This window comes from Bacidia gigantensis (genome assembly GCF_019456465.1).
Source record: "Bacidia gigantensis strain McMullin 20006 chromosome Unknown contig_295, whole genome shotgun sequence".
NCBI classification, from domain to species: Eukaryota; Fungi; Ascomycota; class Lecanoromycetes; order Lecanorales; family Ramalinaceae; genus Bacidia; species Bacidia gigantensis.
In genome coordinates, this window is record NW_025408608.1 from 153,895 (window position 1) to 179,321 (window position 25,427).

The 25,427-nt window shown below is 51.2% G+C and overlaps 6 protein-coding genes across 6 annotated transcripts; 3 read left to right on the forward strand and 3 right to left on the reverse strand.

Annotated features, from left to right (window-relative positions):
• Positions 1–3,353: 3,353 nt before the first annotated feature.
• KY384_008102 (uncharacterized protein) lies at positions 3,354–4,868 on the forward strand (the record flags this gene model as incomplete). The annotated part of the gene is made up of 2 exons (XM_044816591.1): positions 3,354–4,124; positions 4,236–4,868. 2 exons carry the CDS (start codon positions 3,354–3,356, stop codon positions 4,866–4,868), a joined length of 1,404 nt encoding a protein of 467 aa, XP_044665956.1.
• Positions 4,869–6,345: 1,477 nt separating this feature from the next.
• KY384_008103 (uncharacterized protein) lies at positions 6,346–8,064 on the forward strand (the record flags this gene model as incomplete). The annotated part of the gene is made up of 3 exons (XM_044816592.1): positions 6,346–6,560; positions 6,647–7,256; positions 7,369–8,064. The coding sequence occupies 3 exons, from the start codon at positions 6,346–6,348 to the stop codon at positions 8,062–8,064; spliced, it is 1,521 nt and encodes a 506-aa protein (XP_044665957.1).
• Positions 8,065–9,376: 1,312 nt separating this feature from the next.
• Positions 9,377–12,634, forward strand: KY384_008104 (uncharacterized protein; the record flags this gene model as incomplete). The annotated part of the gene is made up of 2 exons (XM_044816593.1): positions 9,377–9,450; positions 9,505–12,634. 2 exons carry the CDS (start codon positions 9,377–9,379, stop codon positions 12,632–12,634), a joined length of 3,204 nt encoding a protein of 1,067 aa, XP_044665958.1.
• A 1,643-nt stretch (positions 12,635–14,277) lies between these two features.
• KY384_008105 (uncharacterized protein) lies at positions 14,278–15,281 on the reverse strand (the record flags this gene model as incomplete). The annotated part of the gene is made up of 2 exons (XM_044816594.1): positions 14,278–14,434; positions 14,566–15,281. 2 exons carry the CDS (start codon positions 15,279–15,281, stop codon positions 14,278–14,280), a joined length of 873 nt encoding a protein of 290 aa, XP_044665959.1.
• A 1,872-nt stretch (positions 15,282–17,153) lies between these two features.
• On the reverse strand, positions 17,154–17,714 carry KY384_008106 (uncharacterized protein; the record flags this gene model as incomplete). Its single annotated transcript, XM_044816595.1, has 1 exon — positions 17,154–17,714. The coding sequence occupies one exon, from the start codon at positions 17,712–17,714 to the stop codon at positions 17,154–17,156; it is 561 nt and encodes a 186-aa protein (XP_044665960.1).
• A 604-nt stretch (positions 17,715–18,318) lies between these two features.
• KY384_008107 (uncharacterized protein) lies at positions 18,319–18,843 on the reverse strand (the record flags this gene model as incomplete). Its single annotated transcript, XM_044816596.1, has 1 exon — positions 18,319–18,843. The coding sequence occupies one exon, from the start codon at positions 18,841–18,843 to the stop codon at positions 18,319–18,321; it is 525 nt and encodes a 174-aa protein (XP_044665961.1).
• Between the last annotated feature and the right edge of the window lie 6,584 nt (positions 18,844–25,427).

A 25,427-nucleotide genomic window follows, 5' to 3' on the forward strand; every position in this document is an offset into this window, starting at 1 on the left:
CGACCACTTGCATGATGCTTCTCTACTCCCCTTTGAGCTGCATTGTTAGCGGCCTCAATACTTTTACGAGCCGTCCCATGACACGGCTTCCCAAGTATTCTCCACCTCAAGGGCAAACTTGCCAAGTCCTCACGCCCACGAAAGACGTTACATCGCATACACACTTGTCAATCTACCATGAAGCAACCAATGCAAGAGGCCATCATACTAAAATTTCAAGAGCCTGTGGTGCCCCTGCGATTCATGCGGAGGCCACCAGGGGCTTCGCATCGACAAGGAGGCATATGCATTTACCACAGCCTAACGCACGCTTATCTTTTAAGTCAAAAACGGTTCCCGTCTCATCACCAGATCGGGAACCCTGGTTTCCGCTATGTCTGCCTGCTAATCCTTCAAACGCAGGGATAGTGCTGTGCGACTTGGGCGGTCCATGGACTTCGACAAGAGTCATTACCCCCACGAGCATGCTTGAGCGATGCATAACAAGGGCAGGGTATATCCACTAAGGCATGAGACTCAAAGGGATAGCCCAGTCATGCATGTCTGCAGCCTATAGGGTTGCAGCTCCAGAGCCAATGCCAGACTTCAATACCATAGGCGGGAATCTCTCAACGGCCAAGGAGGCAACATGTCAGTTCAAAGTGCAAAAATGATGATGTCTTCCATCCAAATCTGGACGGGGAAAACCAGGGTAAGTCTCTTTCTGTTACAGCGCGTTGTGGCCTTGGTGTGTGAAAGTCTAGATGTGAAAGTACCGGCATTCTAAGAAAGATCTTCGGACCCATTATACTTTTCGAATCTCCTGCAAACTGTGTGTATGAAGACTTGCCGGTAGACGAGTGCCGTTTTTCCAACAACATACATTGATCACTAGATGATTAGGATCAGAGACCAATGGGTGATCCCCGTCGATTCAACGCAAGACTTCAACCCTACGCACAGGCAAAGAGCAGCAGTATCTAGACAATATCATCATCTCCAATCCTCAGACACGCATTTCTTTACTTTGCTTCACTCAGCGCCTAAGGTCGTAGCAAGATTGACAGCGTAACGGAGCATGACTGGCAAAATGTAAAACATTTGGTGAACGATTGACCAAAGCTATCGCATACCGAAGAAATAATTGTTGAGCTTCAGCTGCAGCTCAAACGGCTAAAGGTTTTAGGCCCGTAGGCTTGCCAAGTCTGAACATTTCATACAAATCGCTGATCAAAAAGGAACCGATGAAACTCCGCTGCAACGAAGACGCGAAGGAGGCTGAGATGGTGCGACGAGCAGTAGGCGAAGGAATGTTGCTATATTTAGCAGAGCCTCCTGACTCGCTTGCCGCAACGCTGCCAATGGAGCTCAAACATCACAGCGGCAGCTCGAGCCAATACGCATCAAGAGCCTAATACAGGATCACCAAACGCGTACGCGCAATCCAATTCTATTCTGGAGGCTATCAAACATCGGTCAATATTCAACTGGAGATCGCTGTTCATCATTAAGTAACGAGCTGTATCAGGAGCAAACTCAGAGGAACACAAGCATGTAGTAACAGGCTGAAAAGATGTTTCGAACAACGACTGTTGGGTTGCAACAAAGCTTACGGCCCCATCAGACTCCTTTCTTGAGGTCGTACCATCATCATCATCAGCACCTGTGGCCTGGAAGGAAAGCAGCATGATGACTGGAGGCGGCAATTGCCAGGGGTCTAGGTCTGCCCCTCCATATGTGAATTCTCGTGCTTAAGCGCCGAGCGGCGACAGGATCCTTCGTTGTTTGTATGGGCACTTGTGAATGGTGACGCGATCCAGCAACGAGAGGGAAAGAGCAGACTCTCCACGATGACTGGAGCGAGTGCCCACCGCCCTTTCTCCAGGTCACCGGTCATGTGTTGGCAAGCGCAAGGAACTCGAGGGGTTGTTTGCTGAGCTGATGAAGGGGGAGGGGGAGGGTGATTTTGCCTTTCAGCCCACGCACGAATGAGCGTGGAGAGATGGGCTCTCTGGGGCCAGATGCAAGCCATCAGGCCAGTCAATTCCAAGCGTGTGATTTGCTGTTGGACTAGCAGCCGTTCTCGGTCTATCCTCTCATAGTCGCAAGTAGCCCATGGCCATGCTGATTCTCTACTTCTCACGCTGTTCTTTCCCCTGGCAATTTCTGCTAAACCTCGGGCGTGACTGGGACTAAACTCCAGAGGCTCTAGCGGGCATGCAGCCTACCCCGGGGAGGCCAATTAGCGACTCTGATGCGCTGCGCTACAGGGTACCAGCCCTATAGTGTTGAAGCTTAGGGGCCAACTCTGTCCCGTGCCCCTTCCCCTTCCTGTGCGAAGCCTCTTTCTACCGTCTTCATCTTCAACCTCCACTTCTGTTACACCATCAAACCTCCGTTCACTAACCTTTACCATTCTTCCTCCCCTTCTTCGACCGCAGCGGCTTTTGCTTGCACCGGTGTTCTTCAATCATCTACTTTGTTTTTGCCTTTCCTTACATTCGATCCGGGAGACCTCCTCTTGCATTTACTCGGCCGCCGCGGCTCCCCGGAATCTTACCATTTTCTAATCCACATACAACCTTCCTAATCACTGAAAGAGACAATCTTCGCTGGATATATTCATTCCTTGACAGCTTCTCGGCGGTCGCTATCATTAAGAGACGTCGCTCTCCACATATCCTCGTAATACAACATTAGTACCCCCCACTCCGGGATCCCATCTCGCGTCCAGGTGGCCGTTGTCTGCTTTGCTGGCAATTAAAGACAAGCTACCATTGATCATACATCATATCGAATCAGAATCCTTCATATTCACAAGAGTCTGGGACCATCATTCACAAGAGCTGTGTCTCAGCAATCGGATCTAAAACGGGTTGCAATTGCCCCCCACCCTAAGCCAAGCTTACTACAGATATAAGGTCTTTGCTTGGTGAGTCCATCAGTAAATCAAATCCAACATATCAAGCTGACGCTGATGTAGGGTCACGTCGATTAGGTACCCTCTTGTTCCTTCCGTAGCACTCGACCTTACGAAGAGCCATCGATCATTGGCAACAAACCATCCCCACCAACACTCCATCTTGACACTTTACATTCTCAAAGTCAAGAGTGGGTCAATCTGTGGGCCATTTAAAGATACATCGGTACGGATCAAACGAGAAATAGGTCATCAACAGCTTGCACAAGCATATCCCACCAACCACCCCGAAATTACTGCTAATCGACCAATCCTCAATATGAGTCACACTGGAGGTGGTCTTGCGCAAATGTCATTCCCTCCCAACCACCATTTTGAGTCGGGACTCGGGATGCCTGGGTCTGGCTTTGCTGCTAGGCGTGGAGGGGCACCAGTCTTCAACAAACGCTCCTCTATGGCACCTCCGTCGAACATTTCGACTATTAACGAGTCCCAGCAAGCACCCACGGGCAATACTCCTAGGACCAGTCGTTCTCACTTGCTTGCCGGTCTCCGAACGGCTCCCAAGTCTCCCATGCCTCCTGGCTCCGCTCCACTCAACCCAGCCCAACATTCTTACAATCGTGGCGGAAGTCCACCCACCAATCAAAGACTTCGTAACATGGGCGTGCCGCAGACTGCGATCGGCAATGGATTTGGAAACGTCCAGCGTCGGGGAGTGAATCGAGGTGCAAACATGTACGGGCTTCCTGAAATTCTTGCACCACCCGAGCTGCAATACGAGCAAGAGCAGGATACAGCAGGCATGGATGCGGAGGAATATGCTGCTTTGATGGTCCAAGGACAACAGCTAGCTGCACAACAGGCGCTGCTACAGCAACAATTGCACAGCCTTTCCATGGCACAACACCAGATGCAGAACCTCAATCTGGGCGGTGGAATGGGACAACAACAGATGCAATCTACGATGAACGGTTTCTACAGCCAGCAAGTCCAAAGCGGCATGCAACCGGTCGTCACGCCAGTTCCTGGTACCCCCGGTCTCTACAGCGTCTTCAATCCGATGACTGGTCAACAAAAGCTCATGGTGAATGAGCAAGAGCAGGCTCAGGCTCAGGTGCAAGCCCAGGTGCAGGTCACCCACAATGATTTGTCTCATTCACCACCACCTACAACCCCAACGTTCCACGCTCAAGTCTCTCCACCACCCGAGAGCAATGCCCCCGTGCAGACTTTCCGCAGCCCATCCCCTCCAAAGAGCAGATCTCCCCCAAGCGTGGACAGCATGCTCCCGCCACCCTCGGCATCAGCCTTTCGACGTGGTCATACGAAGCAGTTGTCTTCCGTTACCGGCTTCGCCGCAAACGCAACGGATGGTCCAAGGGGTCCTGTACCTAGGACTGCTAGCTTTCCTTTGACCCCTCAAACAGGTACATTCGGTCCTGGTCAGTCTCGCGCTGGTGATCACCCGATTCGTCAGCCTCGTGGGCCTCCGTCTCTTGAAGATTTAGTCGAGAAACCTACTTCCAAGCATGAGGGCAGCAAGAACTTCGCCACTCGCCAACGTCGTCGCGCCTTGAACAGCCTCGTTCGAGCTGGTGTGTCCCGGAGAGGGGCTTCTCGTGGTAGCAATTCACTCGAAGGTTCTCCTAGCGGGACACCTTCAAGCGAATGCGAGATCACATTCTCTGTTACATCCGAATCAGATGACGACAGCGTTGGTAGCAGTAACAGTGGTAGTGTTCATGGTGCTATTGGTTCAGAACGCAAGAAGTTCCAAGAGCATTCACGTGAGAGGAACTCGACTGGAAACTCTCTGACTGCCCAGAGTCTAAGCAGCGAGGAGGGCATCGGCGGGAAAATGGTGGAGATCACGGTGGAGGATCAAGAAAACAAGAATGAACAACGTGGCCAGCCCATGCTCGTCCTCACGAGCGCAACTGAGAAGCGCAGGAGCGCTGTGTTCTAAGCTCGATACCAATTCTGGCCAAGCCTGGGTGGATCTCGCTTGGTCTTCACGTCGACCATACATAAGATGGCTTTGACTTTACGCTTTCACGATAGTATCTTGCAATCCAGCCTTTATCTGATATAGAACGACATTTTTACGACATCGACTCTCCTTAAGCTTGACGAACTAAAAGACTATTATCCTAATACGCTCATTTCGACTCGGTCTCCAATCCGGTCACGGTTCCGCGCCATGGACGCCAGCAACACTAGACGAGGCTTTCTATGCTCTGCCATGAGGACATCTTTCGATCCTGTCTCGAAGACAGCTGGTTTACCCCGGTCGAAAATGGATTGTGAACCCGACTTCTACGACTTCATTGAGACAACATTCCCAATACCCTTTTTATCTATTGATTGCTTAAGATACCAACAAGGCGCGCGTGTCATTTTTTACTACAGTATTTTACCCGAGATTGTGAATGCTTAGAGGGGGAGAAGCTGTGGATAAAAACGGGGAAAGAATGGTGATGTGGATATTCAGGGGTGAGTGGTATGGGAAATGGAACTGGGTCACGGTCAAGGGAGGAGAAGAAAAGCCGTTGCATGATGAGCCCGCCATATGAGCGTGGTGCTGAGAGGTACAGAGATAGGTAGCTACTTCTTGTATGGCTCCATTGAAAAGGGAATTGAGGATTCTTCGATATTCTCTGATTGTGCATCGTGTGCCGTTTCTGTCTCCGTTTCTGCTCGATTGCATTTCCGTGTTTAATTTACGGTACCTCAGATCTTGAATCCTTAGCAACGACTACAAGCTTCGATAATAGGCGGCTTCACCCGCCTCATCCAAAGCGCACCTCGCCAACATTAAAAACTGCAGTATTTAACGCTCCAGCACGGTGTACAGACCTGCGATTCGGCGATGATTTTTCGGATGCAGAAACTCCTTCTCCTCTCTTCTCCCCTCACCGGCAAAGACTATCCGAGCGGTGCGGTATTCCCCGCACCAGAAATTACTACTTTTGCTACTCTACTCACTACTGCTTACTCCTCAATTATCCTCACCATCCATTTAATTTTCAGCCCTGAATCCTTCCCACGTCATCAGCTGAATACTCTCGCTTACTGCTTTGGCGATTAGCTGGTGTTTGCGTCCCCATGAACCATGCTAGCCTTACGGAGGTATGGGGTTCCTGCGTTGTCCTCCTGGCTCAGCGAATGGGAAAGGGCTGGTGAGGGTGTTATGGAGCCGTGGGACTTTGTTCGAGCTCTACCGGCACCCGAGCTGGGTAGGGAAGGGTAGGGTAGGGGAGGGGGACCGGTACGGTGTAGGATTATTCAAGATTTGAGGCAGTGGGTGACTGGGTTGGGGCGAGGGGAGAGGTCGGATGCGGCTGGCTTGCCTAAACCATCTTTCCATCAGCGCCAGAGTATAAGTGAGCGGTGGGCCCTACCTGTCAGAATGGCCTTCCCTGGCTATCGGTATTGTTTTGGAGATGGCATTGCAGCGTGCTACGATTCGGTTGGCCGCAGCGGTGGTGGTGGCGCTGCTCGCTCCACAACTTCCACTCGCCAGCGCGATTTCTCCCCAAGGACCTGGGAATGGCCTTGGTGTCACGCCTCAGATGGGCTGGGATAATTGGAATTCGATAGCGTGCCAGGTTGATGAAGATGTCATTCTTGACAATGCGAAGAAGCTCGTGGACTTGGGGTATGTCCTCACCCCAATCCTTCCGCTCCCATACTTTCTGCTTCCATTTCGTCAAACCTACCCACTGACATGTTCCCCTCTCATAGTCTCCGCGACCTAGGCTACAAATACGTGATCCTCGATGACTGCTGGTCTTCCGGCCGCTCCGACAATGGCACTCTCCTCGCTAATACCACTAAATTCCCCTCCGGCATGGCTGGCCTCGCGTCCCAGATCCACGATATGGGCCTCAAATGGGGCATGTACAGCTCAGCCGGCAAATACACGTGCGCTCAATATGCTGGCAGTCTGGGCTTTGAGAAACAGGACGCCCAGACGTTCGCGGACTGGGGTGTCGATTACCTCAAGTATGATAATTGTTATAATGAGGGGCAAGAGGGGACGTCGAAGCTTAGCTATGATCGGTACAAAGCTATGAGTGACGCACTGAATGCGACGGGCAGGCCAATTTTCTACTCGATGTGTAATTGGGGGACAGACTACCCTTGGAATTTCGCGAGCACGATCGCGAATTCATGGAGGATTGCGGGGGATATTTATGATTCGTTTGATCGGCCTGATCCTAGGTGTCCGTGCACGACGTGGGACTGTGCCCTGCCGGGTTTCCATTGCAGTGTCATGAATATTCTGAATAAGGTGGCGAGTATTGTGGATAAAGGCCGGCCTGGAGGATGGAATGATTTGGACGCGTTAGAGGTCGGGAACTCGGGGATGACTGATGATGAATACAAGCTACATATGACTATGTGGTGGGATTGCCCCCCCTTTCATCTAACACGGACATCTGTGCTGATGAAAGCGACCGCAGGGCCCTCGTCAAATCCCCCTTATAATGGGCAATGACCTCACCCTCATGGATGCCCCCTCCCTCTCCATCCTCTCCAACCCCGCCATCCTCGCCATCTCCCAAGACAGTCTGGGCACGGCCGCCTTTCGCGTCTGGCAGAAACCAGCCTACTCCTCCCAAAACAACACGTATTCCGCCGACCTCTACACAGCGGGGGAAACTTACTTCTGGACCGGCCGTCTCGCGGGCGGAGACCAGGTAATCGCCTTCGTCAACGCTGGAGCTCAGCAGCAAAGCTTGTCCGCGACCATCGACGAGGTTTTTGTGGACTACGTTACCACTGGATCCAGTAAGCCGAGCGTGCAGACGGCAAATACATGGGACGTGTACGATTTGTGGGCGAATAGGATGGACGACGCTACCGCGAAGACGATCATAGATGGCGGGATTCAGAGCTTGACTGCCCCTACCCCGAGTAATGGGACTAATACTACGACGGCGGCGGCGGCGGCGTATACGCCGTTTAATGTTACGGTGACGCCGTACGCGGACGCTGTTAAGAAGAATGATACGGCTGTGCTGGGGGTGAAGGTGGCGACGTTGATGGCGGGTGGGAGTGTAAAGGCGGATGTGCCGAGTCATGGCGTAGCGGCGTTTAGGCTGAGGAGTCAGAAGATGATACCCGTGGCGGGGAAGAGGAAGAGGGATGAGTTGTGATGGGGTTTGATGAATTTTGGAGACGGGAGGGGGGACGATTGGATATGACTGAAAAATAGTTGGTGATGACTGGATAGTAGTATTCAATGTAAATGATCATTTTTTGGAGCTGTGTTCTCTGCTTTGGACTCGTCCACAAGCCGTGGAAGGGAAGGGAAGGGAAGGGGGTGATTGGGAGCGTGGGTACTGTCATCCCATCCCTTCATGCTGTTACCGCATCATGATGGTACCTCCACCTCTACTGGGCTATTTCCCCCCCTCCTCCTCCCTTCCCCTTCCCCTTCCCCCATCCCCAAACTTACCCCTATCCCAGAGCTTATAACATCTACCATCATTCTGCATCTCCGCTCCGAGTCTATGTGGGGACGCGTTATTGGTGTTCTTGAATAGGTAGGTACGTGAGGGATATGAGGGATGTGGATGTAGGATTTGTGAGTGCGAAGGGGGAGGGGGGACGGGGGTGGGGGGGTAGGATTGTACGTCTTTTAAGTCAACCTTGGGGTGGGGGCTTTATATCACACATGATCTTGGAGGCTTAATGGTTGGGGAAAGGGAAAGAGGTGATGGTATCATAGGTAGGGTCAAGGCTGCCATCGTCATATTGCTGTATGCCTTCTGCGAGCACTTCTCGTATCAAATGGTGGATGGCATTGACGAGAGTCTCGAGATGTGATGATTTGGTGCTTAAAATAGATAAGGGGTTGATTGGGTGGGTGCATGCTGGCTGTACGTTTCTTGGCGCGTCGCTTTCACGGCCCGAGAACCCGACACTAATTTCATCACACCCTTCTTTGCGAGTCGTCTTCTTCTTTTGCTGTCCTGGTCTGGTCCTGGTGCCTGACGAGATTGTTGAACTTTCAAACCGAGGAGGTCGTGAAATGATGCAGGAGGTACCAGCAGTATTGTGATCTCACATCAGCACCGATGCGAGCGCTCAGAGCTATTCCCCTTGAGTCTCTGGCTTTAGAGGAAGAAGGGGGAGGGTCGGTATGGATTGGGGGCCAAATAATGCCTGCCTCTACAGCAGCTTGGGCGCTATCAGCCTCGTGCTTAGCCCAGCCTCGGCTTATTCGTTAGAGGCACCAGGAGGCCTACGGATGATTGAGGTTCCTAGGTAAATGGACGTGGCTGTGCGGCGTCTGGCTGCTGTACTTCAATAGTGGCTTCGTTCTGGTTTCTTGCTGTGATTCCTGCAGACTTTGCGCGTCCCTTTTTCCTGCAATTTGTTATGTTGATCTCAATGCTTGGAGGTCTTGTTAGAGAATAGCTGCCTTCTTGAATCGCCGATTCAATTGGCGCTGCCTCGGTCACCATGGACGGAGTCGTGCACAAGACGGGTTTGACGGTGGTGTATGAGCCCAAGAAGGCAAGAGATCATTCGGTTGAGTACGTTATGAGGCATCTGCGTCTTTCAGGATACTGATGAACTGTCTGTAATAGTATTGTCTTTGTCCACGGCATCCTCGGCCATCCTAAAGACACATGGACATGCAGCCCCAAGGATTCGAAAGCCATTTCAGAACCAAACGATTCTGATGAGAATGATCCTGATCTCGACCACCCGCCGTCAAAGCGGCGTCGGATTGAGCCCGCAATACAGTCAAACGAAGTCTTCTGGCCCCGAGATCTACTGCCTGAAGCTTTACCGCAGGCAAGAGTCATGACATGGGGCTATGACGTGAGCCTGAAAAACATGCTATCACCAAAATCCAAGGACTCGGTGTTTCACCATGCGGGAGTCTTGTTATCTGATCTAGCCCTGAGGAGGAGCTCGGACTCCGCTAAGAGGAGACCGCTGATCTTTATTGCCCATAGCTTGGGCGGTGTAGTCGTCAAAGATGCCTTGAGTCGATCAAGAAACGAAGCCACATGGATCGATGAGATCCTTCCCACGACACTCGGAGTGATGTTTCTTGGCACACCCCACCATGGCTCGAAAGCTGCGGGACTCGGAAAGATTGCTATGAATTTGATTAGGACCTTCTACTGGAATGCTAATGACAAAATCTTGAGCGCAATCACGGAAAATTCAGAGACCCTTGATCGAATAACCCGGAGCTTTGGACAGATCCTTGGTGATGGCAAAGTCAAAGTACATTCCTTCCAGGAGGAGCTAAAGACCCATGGCTACATGATCGTGCAGGAACAAGCTTCCAGCATCGGATATCTGGGGGAAACGAAAGGCTACATCCATGCTAATCATAAGGAGATTGCGAAATTCCGCGACTCTACCGATAGAGGCTTCCAAAGCATAATCGCCGTCTTAGGACGTTGGCTTGAGAGCGTCAATCAAGCTCCAGATCAGCCGAGTACTGTAGTGAAATCTGGAATCAAGTCTTCCAAGCTTCCCGACGGTCTTATCTTTGACGAGGTGTACAATAAAGAATGCGAAGATTGCCTTAAATCACTCAACATCGCAGCAGCAAGGACGCGTATGGAGAATGTCACGCCAGCATATTATGACACTTATAAGTGGTTATATGATGACATGACTGGCTTCACTTCCTGGCTTTCGGGCAAAGACGAGAGGCCAATTTTTTGGATCAACGGAAAGCCGGGCTCTGGTAAATCTACCCTAATGAAATATGCCATGGGCCACACCAAAACTAAAGGGTTTCTGGAGCAATATGATTCGAACAGCTGGAACATAGCCGGATACTTCTTTCATGATCGGGGCACCGAGGTACAAAAATCGATCAACGGTTTTCTGCGCGAAATTCTTTACCAAATTTTGCAACAGCAACCGGACTTGTTCACCTTCATATACTCAATTTGGACAAGTGTGAAACGAGACACACATAACACCGAACGGCCCGAGGTACGTAGTTGGAAGCCAAGCCATATCAAAGATGCCATTAGATCAATTGCCTCCAAGTCAACCTACCCATTAAACCTCTGCTTATTCGTCGATGCCTTGGACGAACACGATGGAAAACACCAGGAATTGATTTCGACCTTGAGGTCTTTGACGCAGTGTGAGCAAAATTCGTACTTTCGCATCCGTCTATGCGTCGCAGGACGTCCGGAAAACGTCTTCAGGACTGCATTCTCAGATTACCCAGGATTTGCCATTCATGACTATACAACAAGCGACATTCGACATTATGCCGAAGATAGAATCCGCAAGGAGCAACGAGGTGAACTCACAGTTGAAGGCACTGATGAACTCCAATCACTGGTCAGCGATATCATGGCAAAAGCCCGCGGCGTCTTTCTATGGGTCAGGCTGGTCGTCAACGAATTGATTGAAGGATTGACGGACGGTGCGACATTCGACCAATTAGAAAGACTGCTGTCTGAAATCCCAGTGGAACTTGAGGATCTCTACGTTCGAGCCATGCGTCGTGCGAGACTTTCCACGGCTATGACTTTGGAGAATTCTGGCTATGAGGTTTTTGCCATCTTTCAAATTGCAATATCTGCACTCGGGCCTTTCACCATGACCGATATGCTCATGGCAGCCCATTTTCTAACGACGGGTAAGCCTGCACAGCCTGTATTCCGGAAGATGTCGTATGATCAGATGGTACGGCGACTCAACGCCTTGTCTGGTGGGCTTCTAGAAGTTTTCAGTCATTGGAGGACCTCCAAGCCGGATATGGTCCAATTCATCCATCAAACCGTTAAGGAGTTTGTAATGGTCAAAGCAGGCGAGAAGATGATCAAAGAGAACGTCGGTGAACATGTAATGGAGAGTGGCAGGGTCCTTATTTTTCGGTCTCTTCTTTGCAGCTTAGCATATGGTGACATTCGACATCAACAGCGACATTCTTCAGGCACCCCGGCAGAGACAGATCCTGGGCATAAAGATATCGCTTTCATGTCCGCACGATACAATTTAGCTACATCCGAGTTCATGCAATACGCTCTGAGCCTGGAAATCTGCGAGAACGTCTGCGTAGCAGACTTCATAGAGCCGCTGTTACAGGCATCTCCCCCAAGCGATACAGACGATCTGCTCACCCGCATCATCTGGACGCACCTCGAACTCAAATGGATCAAGACATTCCGCGAAGTGAGTGACCAACCTGACGTCCAAGTCTTGCTGTTCTACACCCTCCTCAACCTTCACCTATCCTTAGAGCAGGCTCTACGATCGCGTCAAAGCATCATAAAGGAAGCCGGCGTCGCTGCCCTCCTCGTCAAAGCAGCGGTCTTCAAAGAACCCGCAGCGACTTCTGAATGCAACGTCACCTTTAATGGCCAATCTCAAACGCTCGGCAATTCAGCCGGGCCCCTTGAACCCTCGCCACAAGTCCTTGAGGTGTTTCTGGAACAGAATGTGAATGCCTGCCTCACGCAGACTGACGTCATGTATTTAAACGGTATCATGCGTCATAGGACTCTAAATCAAATGGACCGTATCTTGGTGCCAGAATTGAGTGATCTTTGGGAGAAGCTTATGTATGGAAATCTTACGGCGGGGGCAAGGGTGGATGAGGGGGAGATGGAGGCAACCACTTGTGCTACTGATCAAGTCGGTTTGGTAAAAGGCAATGGGTCGGAAAAGGGGATGGCAGGGAAAAGGACGGGGAGGAAACGTGGTAGGCCGAGAATCAAACGGGAGTAGAAGACGTCGTTTTGGTCTCAGAATGCTTCGTGTAATGATCAATCTAGGGAAGGATTGGGACATTGGCAGATTGACCTTAGACTCGACCGTACAATCTATCACGATACTATTTCTTACTCCAGCAATCGCCCCCATCAAGCCCAGATATCAATTCCTGTAAGATCCACCCTCAATTCACCCACGATCGTGAACAAAAATCCACAAGCACAGCCACACCTCTCTCAGTGCACAGCCACGTCGCCACACGCCAAGCGCTCCGTCCCGGCCGCCAAGCTCAATTCAACCTGGAAACCTGTTTACAGCCGTTCCTTGGCGCTGCCAGCGCGCCTGCCCTGACCGAATAAATCCTCGTCTGAATCCGTCTTTCTTTCCTCCTTCCCATCCATCACCTCATACCTGATAGTATCCCACAACCTTCCTCACGTCTCCCTAGGAGTTACGACACCTTACCATAGCTTTCGGCAGCCTTGGCCTTGGGTTGGGTCGCTAGGTTGGATAGTCGGGTAGGAAACGATAGGTCCCACACAAGCACAGGAAGAGCGGATCGAGAGGCAGTTGAAGCAGGCTGCTAGGGCTGCGGAAAAGAGGAAGAAGGTTAGACAGGCGAAAAAGAAGGAGAAGGAGAGGGTTGGGATTGAGAAGGCGGTAGAGAAGGAGAGACGTAGGAAAGATAAAGAGAGGTTGGGAGTCAAGATGGGGGATTTTCATTATGTGCATAAGGTGTGCCTCTCCCTCCCACATCGCGCATGACGTTCGCTTACCCCCCTCCCTCTCGGAATATAGATGCACCAATACACACTCATCCCCAAAGTCCTGTACGTGCGCCGCTGGGGGCTGAAGAGGTGGAGCTTGGCGTTCGGGAAGGACGGACGGGTCACTTATTCCTAGACCACCCATCCCACCACCCCACCACCCGCCTTCACCTACGTACTATTTTAAATTTCGACGGAGGCATATTTCTTGTGTTGTGGAGAGCGTGTTGTGGAGATGAGAATGAATGCTGAAATACGGGAGTGGATGGAGGAGGGAGACACGAGAGGCGAGGGGTGTAATGACAGGAAGTGAAGATGAAGGGGGTGGATGAGCATACATTTTAGCGTGCGTGGAGTCTGCGATCGGGTGGCAGAGGGAGGTGGAGGAAGCAGTAATAACGGCATTGATACCCCAACCCCTATTTCTATTTCTCATCACTTTGCTAGAATAGGTTGATCAGTCTTTTACCTTCATGAAATGGAGCCAGAGAGCTCTACTGCTTATTTTTATGATATTGTGCTATGCTATGTGAATGCTGAACGTGCCTTGTTTTTCCCCCTCTTCGTCTCCCCCTCCCTATCTATTATGTGCAAGGTGGGAGAGGGCTGGGGAAGCTGAAGTCGATAGAACGCCTTCGCCATGCGAGCTGAATCTATGCCACCAACATACCGATATCGCTGTGTCCGCCACCGCCTGTTGTGGTAGGGTAGTCTCTATTCTATCATGCGTCCAGTCTATCATTCATCGTCGTCGGATTCTATGGGGTCGGATTCTATCCTACGGCACGTTCTCCGTTAGCACATCTCCAATCATGGAATAATAGTGATCACGCCGTTTAGGTAGGGAAAGGTGATGGCGGGTGTAGGCGAGCAGAGAATGAGGTTGGGGATTTACCGTTTCTCCCTCTCCTCAACCATCTCTCTATACGTGGCCCATGTCAGCAACAGAAAGGCGCCGATGATCAGGAGACCGCCGATTATGGCGCCTTTGGACAGTCTTTCGCCTTTTATCGCCCAGTCGGCTATTGCTACTAGGAAGATCGTGAGGCTGGTAGGGATGGTTAGTTGAGGGTTTATGGGAGGCTGAGGGGAGGGAAGGGGGGAAACTCACAGTGCAGCGACGGAAGAGAGGACGGGTGAGGTGAGGGAGATGAGGACGAGGAAGGAGCCGGAGAAGACTGCGTAGATGTCAGTATACTAGTGTTCGATACCAAATCACACTGATCGTGAGAGGAAAGTTGAAGGGAGGGACGCTCACTAGCATTCGAAAGTGTAGAAATCGCCAACATCCACGCCGCTTCTCCTTTCGGTAGCGCGAACGTCTCTATACCAGTAATATGCAAGAATACCAACGGAACCCATAGAACGAAGAGCGTGAACATCCCAATTAAGCTGCCAAATAGATTCGCGAAGATCATCCCCCTCCCTGCACTCGTGCCCTCAGGCGGACATGCCATCCTCTTGTATAGCACCTCGTATAGCCCGTACAGAACACTGCCGACCCCAATGACGATGTTACCCAAAGCACGATTGCTCGCTTCTTCTGGCTGGTCGCCCCCGCCGTTACTCCCGCCTGATTTGCCGCCTTGTTTGGCCGGGTTGGAGTCGCCGTACGCGACCGTCAGTACGCCAGCGATGGCGACCGCGACGGCGAACACTTTATCAAACCGTAGCTTGTCGCCTAGCAGCGGGATAGAGAACGCATAGGCGAAAAAAGCGGAGCAATTGTAGATGGCTGTCAGATCGCTGGCCGAGGTCATGTCGACGGCTACGTACCATGACCCGCCCGCCACGGTCAGCGCCGTCGTGACAATAGCTGTTCTTTTGAGTATGTAGGGGATGGGTGATTTTTGGGATTCGCGGCTCGTGAGGTGCAGGTCTTGGGACTCAACCATTTGGGCTGTCGTGCGCAGGAGGTAGAGGTGTCGTCGCCAGAAGGGCCGCCAGGGAGTTTTCCAGTATGATATTCGCAGAATGAGGAGTTGGGTTGGCCAGAGGAGGGACCAAGAGCCGTGTGTGAAGTACCTTGAAACATATTAGCTTGGGATGGAGGGGGTCGGCCTGGGGAGGTGCTTACAGCATAGCATAATGCTTTTTCCATTTCAGATCGTGCTGGATGTATACCGCCGTCTCCGTCTGCACCACAAAGCTCACCAAGCTGAGCAAGAGGAAGAAACTCGCATATATGTATTTCTTCCTCACAGCGCTTGCGCCCTCCATGTCTGGACTCCGGGACCGAAATGTTGATCGCCGGGCGTGAAAGGCTGGTCTCGACGAGCCATCTTCATCAGTGAGTAATGATCTTCCACGCTCATCTTTGCCCCCGAGTAATGGGGTTTGTGATCGCCCGTCAGTTGGACGGTGAAATGGTGGGCGCCCATTCACCATCTTCTCCTCCCCCTCTTCGTCAGATTCTGAGTCCAAAGATGCAAAATCCTTGGGATCTTGTAACGTGACGTGCTTCTGCACAGGCGTCGAGGTCCTGCTGTGAGGCGGTGGTGATATGCGAATCTTGCTCGCCAGGATGGATCGGAGAGGTGAGTGGCGGCGTGAGGCTGGTCTGGAACTCGGGCTTGTGGAAGGGGTAGGGATGTTTGGAGAGGGACTGGAGGAGTGAGTTGCGTCAGGACCCTCGATTGAAGGAACAAGGTTGTCTCGCTTGGTCATCCATGCGTATCATGGGTGGTGGAGCGCAGTCGCTAGAGATAATGCCTTTTAGATGCTCCGTATGACGTTGGGATTATGTGGCACGAGGGAGAGTCTTGCGCTGGGCGCGATCACGAGAAGGAGCAGGCAGCAATGAGTAGATTACATCCGTAAAATGCAGCTGTAAAATGAATTAGACTGGCATAGACAATGTATAGAGAATGAAGATTGGGGAATCAATCAATATTATTCTGGGCGCTGCATTGCTGATGCTTTTCATCCTGCAGACAGAGATGCCAAGACATGCCAAAGTTTACAGATTGTAGCTTTTGAAGCTAGCTTAATGGGGCTAGACACCACCCAAGTTCATTAAAATCCGTTCCTCTCTTCTTACTCCTAGATGAATCCTGAGATATAGTGCGGCATACGCCTGATACAAGCGAATTTAAAAGTTAACGAAGCCACATTTTGATGTCTCTATCTCGTAAAAGGCCAAATTCGCTTTCAATTAAGTCTTGAAAGGTCATAGCAACGGGTTGGACAGTTGCTATTGTTTGCTAGGCTTGGTGGGCTCCTCCATGGTCGCGTAGGACAACTGACGTTGGAATTTGTTGTGTGCCTTTTTCAAGCGTGAAGTTGTTGTGCACGAAGCCCGTTTTCGCGATTGCTAAATCCTGGCTCCGCCTTACTGAAGCTTTTCTCATCACAGCTAGTACACACTGGGCTTGTTATGAATTTACAGGCCTATCTTGTTGAGCCTTTGTGACGTTGCAAGATAGCGTGGAGGTCCATCGCTAACGTATCTGGTTTCTCGGAACGTCGGTGAAGTTGCTCAAGAAACAGGCTTTCATTTCCTCAATAGGAGAAATATAATATGTCTGGTACCATCCACACTATATTGGCACATCTCTCCAAAGGTAGGAGATGTCGAGAATGGGGAATCTACCATCCGGAAGGCTTTGGTCATGCTAGGCGTCTCATGAAATGTCTGCTGATCATTGGAATGCTTTTCTGGTCCTTGGTGGAACTGGTATCGATCCTAGCTCGACTGAGGTAATTGAGGCTCCTCGGAAATCTCTATGCCGTTGCTCAATGCAGCCCCAATGTCGTGTAACAAACAACTACTCGGTTTCCGAAGCTGGTAGCGCAACAACACCATCGTCATTAAGAGGATCGGGCCACGGCTGACTTGACGGTCTGAGGTACGCGAACAGCCCCCAGTGGGGTTGTGTCTCAATATCTCCACCCATGGATATCAGCTCAATATCACTGACGCATCGTCTACGTAACCGAGTTAGAAGTCGAATGAGGTCGTCTGGGTGAAAGAATCGGGTTGCGGTGCCCTCTGCGAGATCGATGATGACTTGACATGATCCTTCTTTCTTTTTGTAAGGAGCCCTAATCCGAGGAGTTGCAAGCGGCGGCACGAGATCGTTGTAGACGGTTATTGGCTCGTTGCCTGGAAATTCTTGGCTAATCGAGTTTATCGCTTCTCGACAGTCCCAGTCAATGAGTAATGGAGGTGAGCCTGCTGGAGGGCTTGGGCGCTCCTTACATTGAGGTACTTGCTCGGTCAAGTTGGCAAGCTGCTCTAATCTTGTGTCATTAATAACTGAGGGAAAAGCGTGAGTCAGTGTGGCCTGAAGGACGTAAGCTTGAAGAAGCATGCGGAAAGTCTGCATGATGCCAGACGAAGCTAGTAATGATGCTCCCTGCGACCACATCATTCTTATGAGGAAATCTATGTGAGACGCTTACCGCTTTGGAATCAAATGGGACCGCCACGATGTGTGGTGATGATTATGTTTCGCGGCTATGGGACCGAAATCTCATTGTCCCATCATACTGAATCACGTGTTCCAAAAATAGAAAGCAAAGATACGAAAGGCCACACGCGAAAAGCGGCACAAGTTGCGTCGAATCATGGAAGATCGCACTCTACGTCTTGCAATCAGATCAGATGAGAGTCCTTGTTCAACATCTTTATGTCACGCCGTCCGTGTTCTGGTTGTCAGGGATGCGCGAGAGCCTGCAAGCGCTGGCCTTGCAAGAAACCATGACCATGACGCGAGCTGAAACCTCCAGATAGTCTTTTCGAACGGCAATATGGATCGATTGAAAGCATTGCGAGATCAGCGTCCATCGAGGAATCTATGCGAAATTTCTTCGCACAATGCTTCTTTCAATGTCTGAACAGCGTCGCAAGAACAGGCAGCCAACCTCTGAGATACTTTCTGAACTAAACACTATCTAACAAGTGCGCGGAATGCAAGGTATCTCCTCAAATCATGAGGTAGTCAGGCTCGAATATGAGCTGCTAGGAAACAACCCCACGAAAACCGTACTACCACCATCATCATCCTGAAAGGTGCCTCCACCCATCGACGCCGTCACATTGACAACACAAGCATTCTGCACGCCCTCGAGCGCGCTCACCAAGTCCACTGGTCTGATAAGCTTGATTGGAGCCTCGTCGACTAGGTCGATGACGATTCCACACGTTCCCATGGTTTTGTCATACGGCACCATGGCTTGCCGCCATTCTCGGGGCGTACGACCGGCGGTGTAAAAAGCAATTGGATCTGGTCCTGGGAAGTCGAGAGCTATCGTGTTTATTGCGTCCTTGCAGTCAGATTCGGTAACGGGTACGGTATGCGTGTCTGGGCCGGGGCGGAAAGCCTCGCAGTTTGGCTGCTTGTTTGTTGGTATGCTGTATCGCGAGATGGCTGTGTGATTCAGGCCTGTAGTTATTAAGGATGTATGTGCGATTTGGAAGAGATAGGTTTGTATCAGTGAGATGACGAACAGCATGTCATCGAGTAGATTGGAGGCTCTACGCGATGATCGTCGCAGAAGCTCAAAGTTGAAAAATGAAGAATCTGGGAATGCAAGTGCTCGGCAGACTTCACGGTGGAATATATGTCCTTGGAGAGGACATCAGATTGTTGGCTGGAGCAGTGTCTCTGAACCCCGACGGAGAATTTGTGTTGCGGCAATAGCAAGGCTCTCCACTATTTATTGATCCTAAACGCGGGTCAGGACCTCATGATTCAGATGCTCCGACTCTGACGCCACAGCTGATGAAAAGGCCTGCTTGTGAGGTCGAGACAACGTGAAAAGGAACAGGGCACCAAGCAAAGGCGAACCAATTTACTATGGAAATTTTGGGCGCGTTGAAAGCTCTAGACGTCAAATCCCGAATTGTCATCACCAATGAACATGTCGAGGTTACACATTCCTTTATAGATCAAGGGACTTAATAAGTCGAGGGATTTGTCTCGCAACTGCTGAACAACGATTGAACAAATTATAGAAGCTGAAGGGCAGCAGATTTTGCCTGACTCAGGGTCGATGCCTCATAACAATACGGTACCATGATAGGTCTTGACATCAACATGGAGTCACTATGATATTGTCCTAGATGCGTATCACGACGGTAGGCTGTGATCAGGTGATTCGGGATGAGTGCCTGTGGCTTTGGCTTTGGACGCCACACGGATGATTCGTCCACGGCGCTCCACGCCTCCTGCATGCTTACGCAGCTGGACGAGAGCTAATGATCAACCTGCCTTCCATCAACCCTTGTGAAGTCAATTTCTTCAATCACCACTGTGCAATAGACTGGAGTTTTGTCCACACCTTACAAGAAAATACCACTTACACCACGACATGAGCGACAGCGTTTCAAATCCCGCATTGGACGACAAACCTCCAATTCAAATGGAGCAGGACAGAAATCTTTACTCGCATGATCCATTGACATCTCCTACACATATACGACTACTCTGCTTGGAGGAAACAGCACCTGGGAATGAGCTTCATGCAGTACTTATAGACACGGAGATAGAGCAAGCAAAAGAATTATATTACACAGCTCTATCTTACGCTTGGGGCGAGCCGCTATTCTCCCATCGACTTTATCTCGATCGTCAATACTTACCAATCACCGCTCGTCTGCACGCAGCGTTGTGCGAAATGGCCCGGGAAACGCGTCGGGTTCTATGGGTCGATGCTATTTGCATCGACCAGCTCGAACTACATGAAAAGGCAGTTCAGATACCCCTGATGTATCAGATCTACGCCAGCTCTAGACTTGTGATGATCTGGCTGGGTGAGCAAGACAAATCTATCACTAGACTCTTCGAAGCAATTCCCGCATTATGTGCAAAGATAAATGAAATTGAGGACAACAGAGAGCTTAGTCTCGATGAGCGATGGGCACTGGGCAGAGAGATACTCAAGGGAAGCGACGGACGCAGCGGCTGGCAATCTCTTTTCGAAAGAAAAGAGAGTGGTTTAATAGACTGCGGGTGGTACAAGAGGCTATCGCTGCTCATTTCACGACCTTTGTGTGTGGAAGCTGCCTGATAAGTCAACCGTACAAGTTTTACGTTGCAACATTCGCGAATGATGTAGGTAACGACCTCAGCTACGAGTCATCATCTGCGTGCACAGGACTTTCAAATTTATACAACATGTCTAGCATTATTCATCGTCTGAGAGAAGGCTCCGAGGTCCCAATTCTTTACTTACTAGGACGATTGAGAGACCACTCTAGCACTGATCCGCGCGATAGATTATTCGCACTCGGAGGAATTGCATCGTAAGCCTGAAGTCTTGGGTTTTCGTATCAGGCACAACGAGCAATCAGCAAACACAAGGCTAGGACTTTTCCCACTTGAATACTCAATCCTCTCATCGGGGTCTCTCACAGGTTCTGGTGGGTCTTGATCGAGTCGATAGAGGACTTCTTGATCCTCCCATAAGGAATTCAGCAAAAGCTTGCTTGTTGACGAATGACTACTGGCTCTATGGCCTAAAGGTCTATATCCATCAAGCAAGGGACGTGAACATGTTGAACTCGGTCGATCTCATGTGACAAGACTTTCGCTTTCACCCGGGAGTGCGAAAGGACGAGCTCACGATATGACCCTTGATCCACAAAGCCAATTCTTGCGGGAGATGAATCCCTTGCACGAGACTCGTCCCGATCTAATTTCGGCTTCCAAGAGTTTTGTGGAAATGTGTGAATCTAGCATTGGAGCACCCTGCCTAAAATACAGATCTCAAGAAACTTTTCGAGCAACAGGCTGAATGAGGCTCAATAGAACGCCCCATCTAGGCTTTTCATCCTCAGGTTGGCCTTTCCGGTTCTGGAATGGACAGCTGCGACTAAAACCACGAGAAACTTCGTGCGTGGGGTTAGTGCTGACTTTAGGGTGCAACGCTCCCAGCCTCCTGAGTTTATAGTGGCAGCCGGCCTGGAAGCGAGGAATGAAGGCGCTAGAAAGAGACACCGTCGGCGCTGGTAACGTCCGTCAGGCACCGCGCCGTGAGCCGGTAGTCTGCTAGCTGGACCTAGAGGGTAGCTAGAAGCTCGGTTCTGCATATCGTCACACGAGGCTGAAACGTTGCACATACATGATCATGACTTCCCCGCCCTTCGTTTCCTCTGCTTTCTCCTGCTGACTTCCCTTTCCTCGAAGACAAGAGATACACCAGATCCTGAGAGGGAATAAAAGCTAAGAACAATCATTGGTCCGACGAACGCTCGTCGAGATGATGCATCTTCTCCTTCTCATCGCTGTAACGTTCTTGAACCAAGTCAAAGCACTCGGGATCAACTGTCGGGGCTCAGGACTCTGCCCTCGCGCCAGCTGGAATAACCAGAACGACGCCTCGATCATTCAGGTCCTGCGAGACGTTGTGTATGCGTCTTCGAAGCCAGACAGTACCGTCTACAATGCCGGTGACCATGTAGTGTGCGTCTCGCAAAGCCAGAAGATAACAATCGAAATCGGCTTTGATGGACCAGCAATCCGCGGATTCAGCCCGGGTGCATCAATCGGACTAGGCGGAAACATCAACGAGGGGGGCATTTGCCTCTTCCCGCAGCATACAGGCCTGACACTGGGGAAGATCCGACCGCTTGTCGACGCTATCCTGGATCATAAATGTACGACTTGTGGCAGTGTACCGATCCACTTTGTCGACCAGCAGAGTAATGATCCAGATAGCGGGATACTGACGTTCAATTATGTTGCTGCGCCCACGTGTGACAGGAATTGCATCAATGATATAGGCAGTCCCAAGTCAGGTAGTTCGGGAGGTGGTGGCGGCGGCGGAAGCACTGGCACCAGCGGAAGTAACAGTGGTGGCAACAACAGCGGAAGCAGTAGCGGAAGCAGCAACAGTGGGAGCAATGCCGGCAACGGCGGTAACAACAGCGGGAACCAACAGTCCCAACAGCCATCCCCGTCACCGAACCAAAATCCATCGCCCTCTCAGAACAACAGCCCATCCTCCTCACAGCCCTCAAGCCAGCCTCAAAGCCCAAACCAGCAGGGTTCCGCAAACGCAGGCTCCAGCCCCTCCTCCTCTGACAGCGATTCCGATTCCTCCGACATCGACACACAACCCTCCTCCTCGTCGGCCGCAGCACAACCAAGCCAAGTGACAGTCACCCAATCCCCCACCCCCCACCCCTACCCCTCCATCAACTGCAGGCCCCATCACAGTCACGCAACCCCCTCCCCCTCCGCAGCGCAATCGAACACAGCGGACACGGGCAACGCGAGCGACGACAGCGTTGATGGTGCGGGTGATGAGACTGCCACCACAGGGACGGCGAGCGCGAGTGCGAGTGCGACGGGGGCTGTGACTGTGACGGTGGGGAGTACGGGCGCAGGGGGAGGGGGAGGGGGAGGGGGAGGGGTGACAGCTTCGGCCTCGCCGACTTCGGGCGCGGCGGCGAGGGTGGGAGGGGTTGGGAAAGCTGTCCCTTTGCTGGCGGCGGCGTTCGCGGGTATGGTCATGGCTGTGGTACTGGGGGTTTGCGCTGTGTGAAGATAGGGGAGGCTGGATGTGATGACGAAGCTTTTTTCTTCTGAAATCAAAAATTGTGGGTTTGTGAAGCCCTTGATTGCTTTGTCACTCCACCACCAAATGTTCATCTACTCCCGTCTCGATTACCCAGTTGCCTGTGCTCCTTTCCAGTGACTATGTCATTTTTTCCTCGCATCTCACGCAGCTGGCGACTTCTTCAACGTTCTTGACGTCCTTCGGCTGACACGCGAGTTTGACTCTGCTTTTTGCGCATGATACGTGAAGAACGTCGCTCCATAGCACCGTATGGCAGCGCTTGCAGGTTTCTCCGGTGATTATGTTCGTGCACGTCAGTTATGGGTACCATTATACAAAGCGGGCTGTGCATGCATTGTTGTGATTCCTCGATTTTACTTATGTCGCTTGCTGGATTTCTCAGAACCGGTCTTCTGTGATTGATCTTTGTTTGAGGGTGGCTTTTTTTTTGGGCGGTGGTCGGATTGGGTTTTATGGTGACTTTCAAGGCAAATGCTAAGTCGCTATTATGTCTGAGAGGAGCCTGTACCGCTTTGTACGGTAGGATTGCCTCCTTTGCCTGGTTTCTGTGATGGAAGCGATAGGAACTATCACGACCGTTCGCAAGAGCGATGAGCCGCTTGTATAAAGCTACCCAAAAAACGATCATAACAGATGCTGCTCGTTGAAAACGGACGATAGAGGTTTTGATCGTTGGCTCCCTGCAATCTATGAGAATAAACACTTGTCTTACGCAGAGTTTCACGCCTGAGGAATGACCTCGGGGTGAGAAAGGGCGTTAATACTGTGAAGAGAAGACTGATCAAGCATTCCTTAAATATCAATCTACTAGCATCTACTGCATTGTGAGAAATCTTTATGTCCTACTCCTCCCAAGTGCTCAAATGATCTCCTTTCTCTCCCGATTTCTGCCAGAACTAAGCCTTCATCACATAGTCTCATCACCAAGTCTTCCATCACTATTTTCACCATCTTCACGTCCCTTGTCCTTCCATGACGCACTTCGCACGAATTTCGTGATCATACGTGTGTCCGTTGACTGACATGGCCTTCCGTTCTTTCGATCCTCGCATTGTTCAAGCGATGTGACTGAAGAAAGGATCGCTAAGGGGTGTGTTCTCATTTTTGTTGTAGTCACGTTGGTGCACCTAAATTAAGGGGATGTCAGTATGTGTTCACGGTGTATGAGAAAACTCTGAGTAGGGGCTGGGGAGATTCACATCGTGCTGCACTTTCACTAACAATAAGAACTTTAAATCTTGCCGCGATCTTGGAGGGTGAGAAGAGCTGCTAATAGTGTCGTGCTTGAGTGTCTTATAGTTGGGAATGAGGCAAAGTACAGGCATTTTGAGCCTCCTTCTGGAGGGGCCGGTATCTTCCCATTTCGCCACGTTGCCTACTCTACCTAGAGCCTTCACGTAGGGGGGGGAAGACTACGGCATGTCTAGAAATGCTCAGGTTAGGAACGGGGATATCGATCATTATAATCTCTTGCAAGGACAGAAAAGGTGAGAGACAACAGGCTCGTGCGAGCACCAAGCCAACTCCACCGATTGAGGTTGCACAGTCCGCTCTCGCGTATCCTTTCTATCCAACTCCGAGCCCTACAGCGATAGCAGCAGCAAACGACTGCCTGCGTAATAGCCTCGCTATTCCTGACCCCCAAATTCCTCCCTCCCTCCCTCCACAATCTCACGAGACCTCCACACTCTCCACCGTCGCGTTCCCCATCCCCTTCGACCCACCCTCCCCCCTCCGACTAACACCATAAACCTCAACAAAGAACCCCTCCCCTCCCGCCGCGCCTCCAATAACCACCTCCCCCCTCTAAAATCAAACCTCCCCCCACCCGCACTCTTGCGACAAACATCCCACACCTCATCCAGCTTCAAAAACACATCATAAAGTCTCCAGGTACCTATGCACTCCGAACTCGGGTTGCGATGTTTAAGTCCGATGATGCAGTCGCGGTGGATCCATGTGGCGGGGAGGGCACGTTGGGCACCACCGGCACCGTAGGACCAGGTTAGTGGCAGCCCGGGCTCGTGGGAGGGGAAGATCTGCTTGGAGATTATGGATTGGCAGTTTGAGATGGAGGTTCTGGGGGCGAGGGGGAGGGGTAGCAGTAGGGTGGTGGGGTGGTGAGGTTGGTGGATGGGTTGGAGGTGAAGTTTGTGGTTGTGAGGGGGCTGGAGAGGGTGGCTGCTAGGGTTAGGAAGGGGGAGGAGGCGAGGAGGAAGTTGGTGAGGGAGGTGAGGGTCAGGTGGAGGGTAGGTGGCATGGTTGGCACGTGAGTGAGTAATGGGTGAGCGGAGATCGAGGTGATGGTGATAGAGAGCCGAGATATGCGGAATTTTGGGAAGTGAGGTTGGGCTGGAGAGGCGATGTCTGGTTGGCGGGGGCTGAGTGCTGCATAGGAGCGGGAGAGGATGGGAAAGGGGAAATGCGGTGTTGGTCGGGTGTCTTGCGCTTCTGCGTGCGGTGTGCAAGATGTGGAGATGCGGATCGTTGAGGTTTCGGATGGTGAGCGAGAC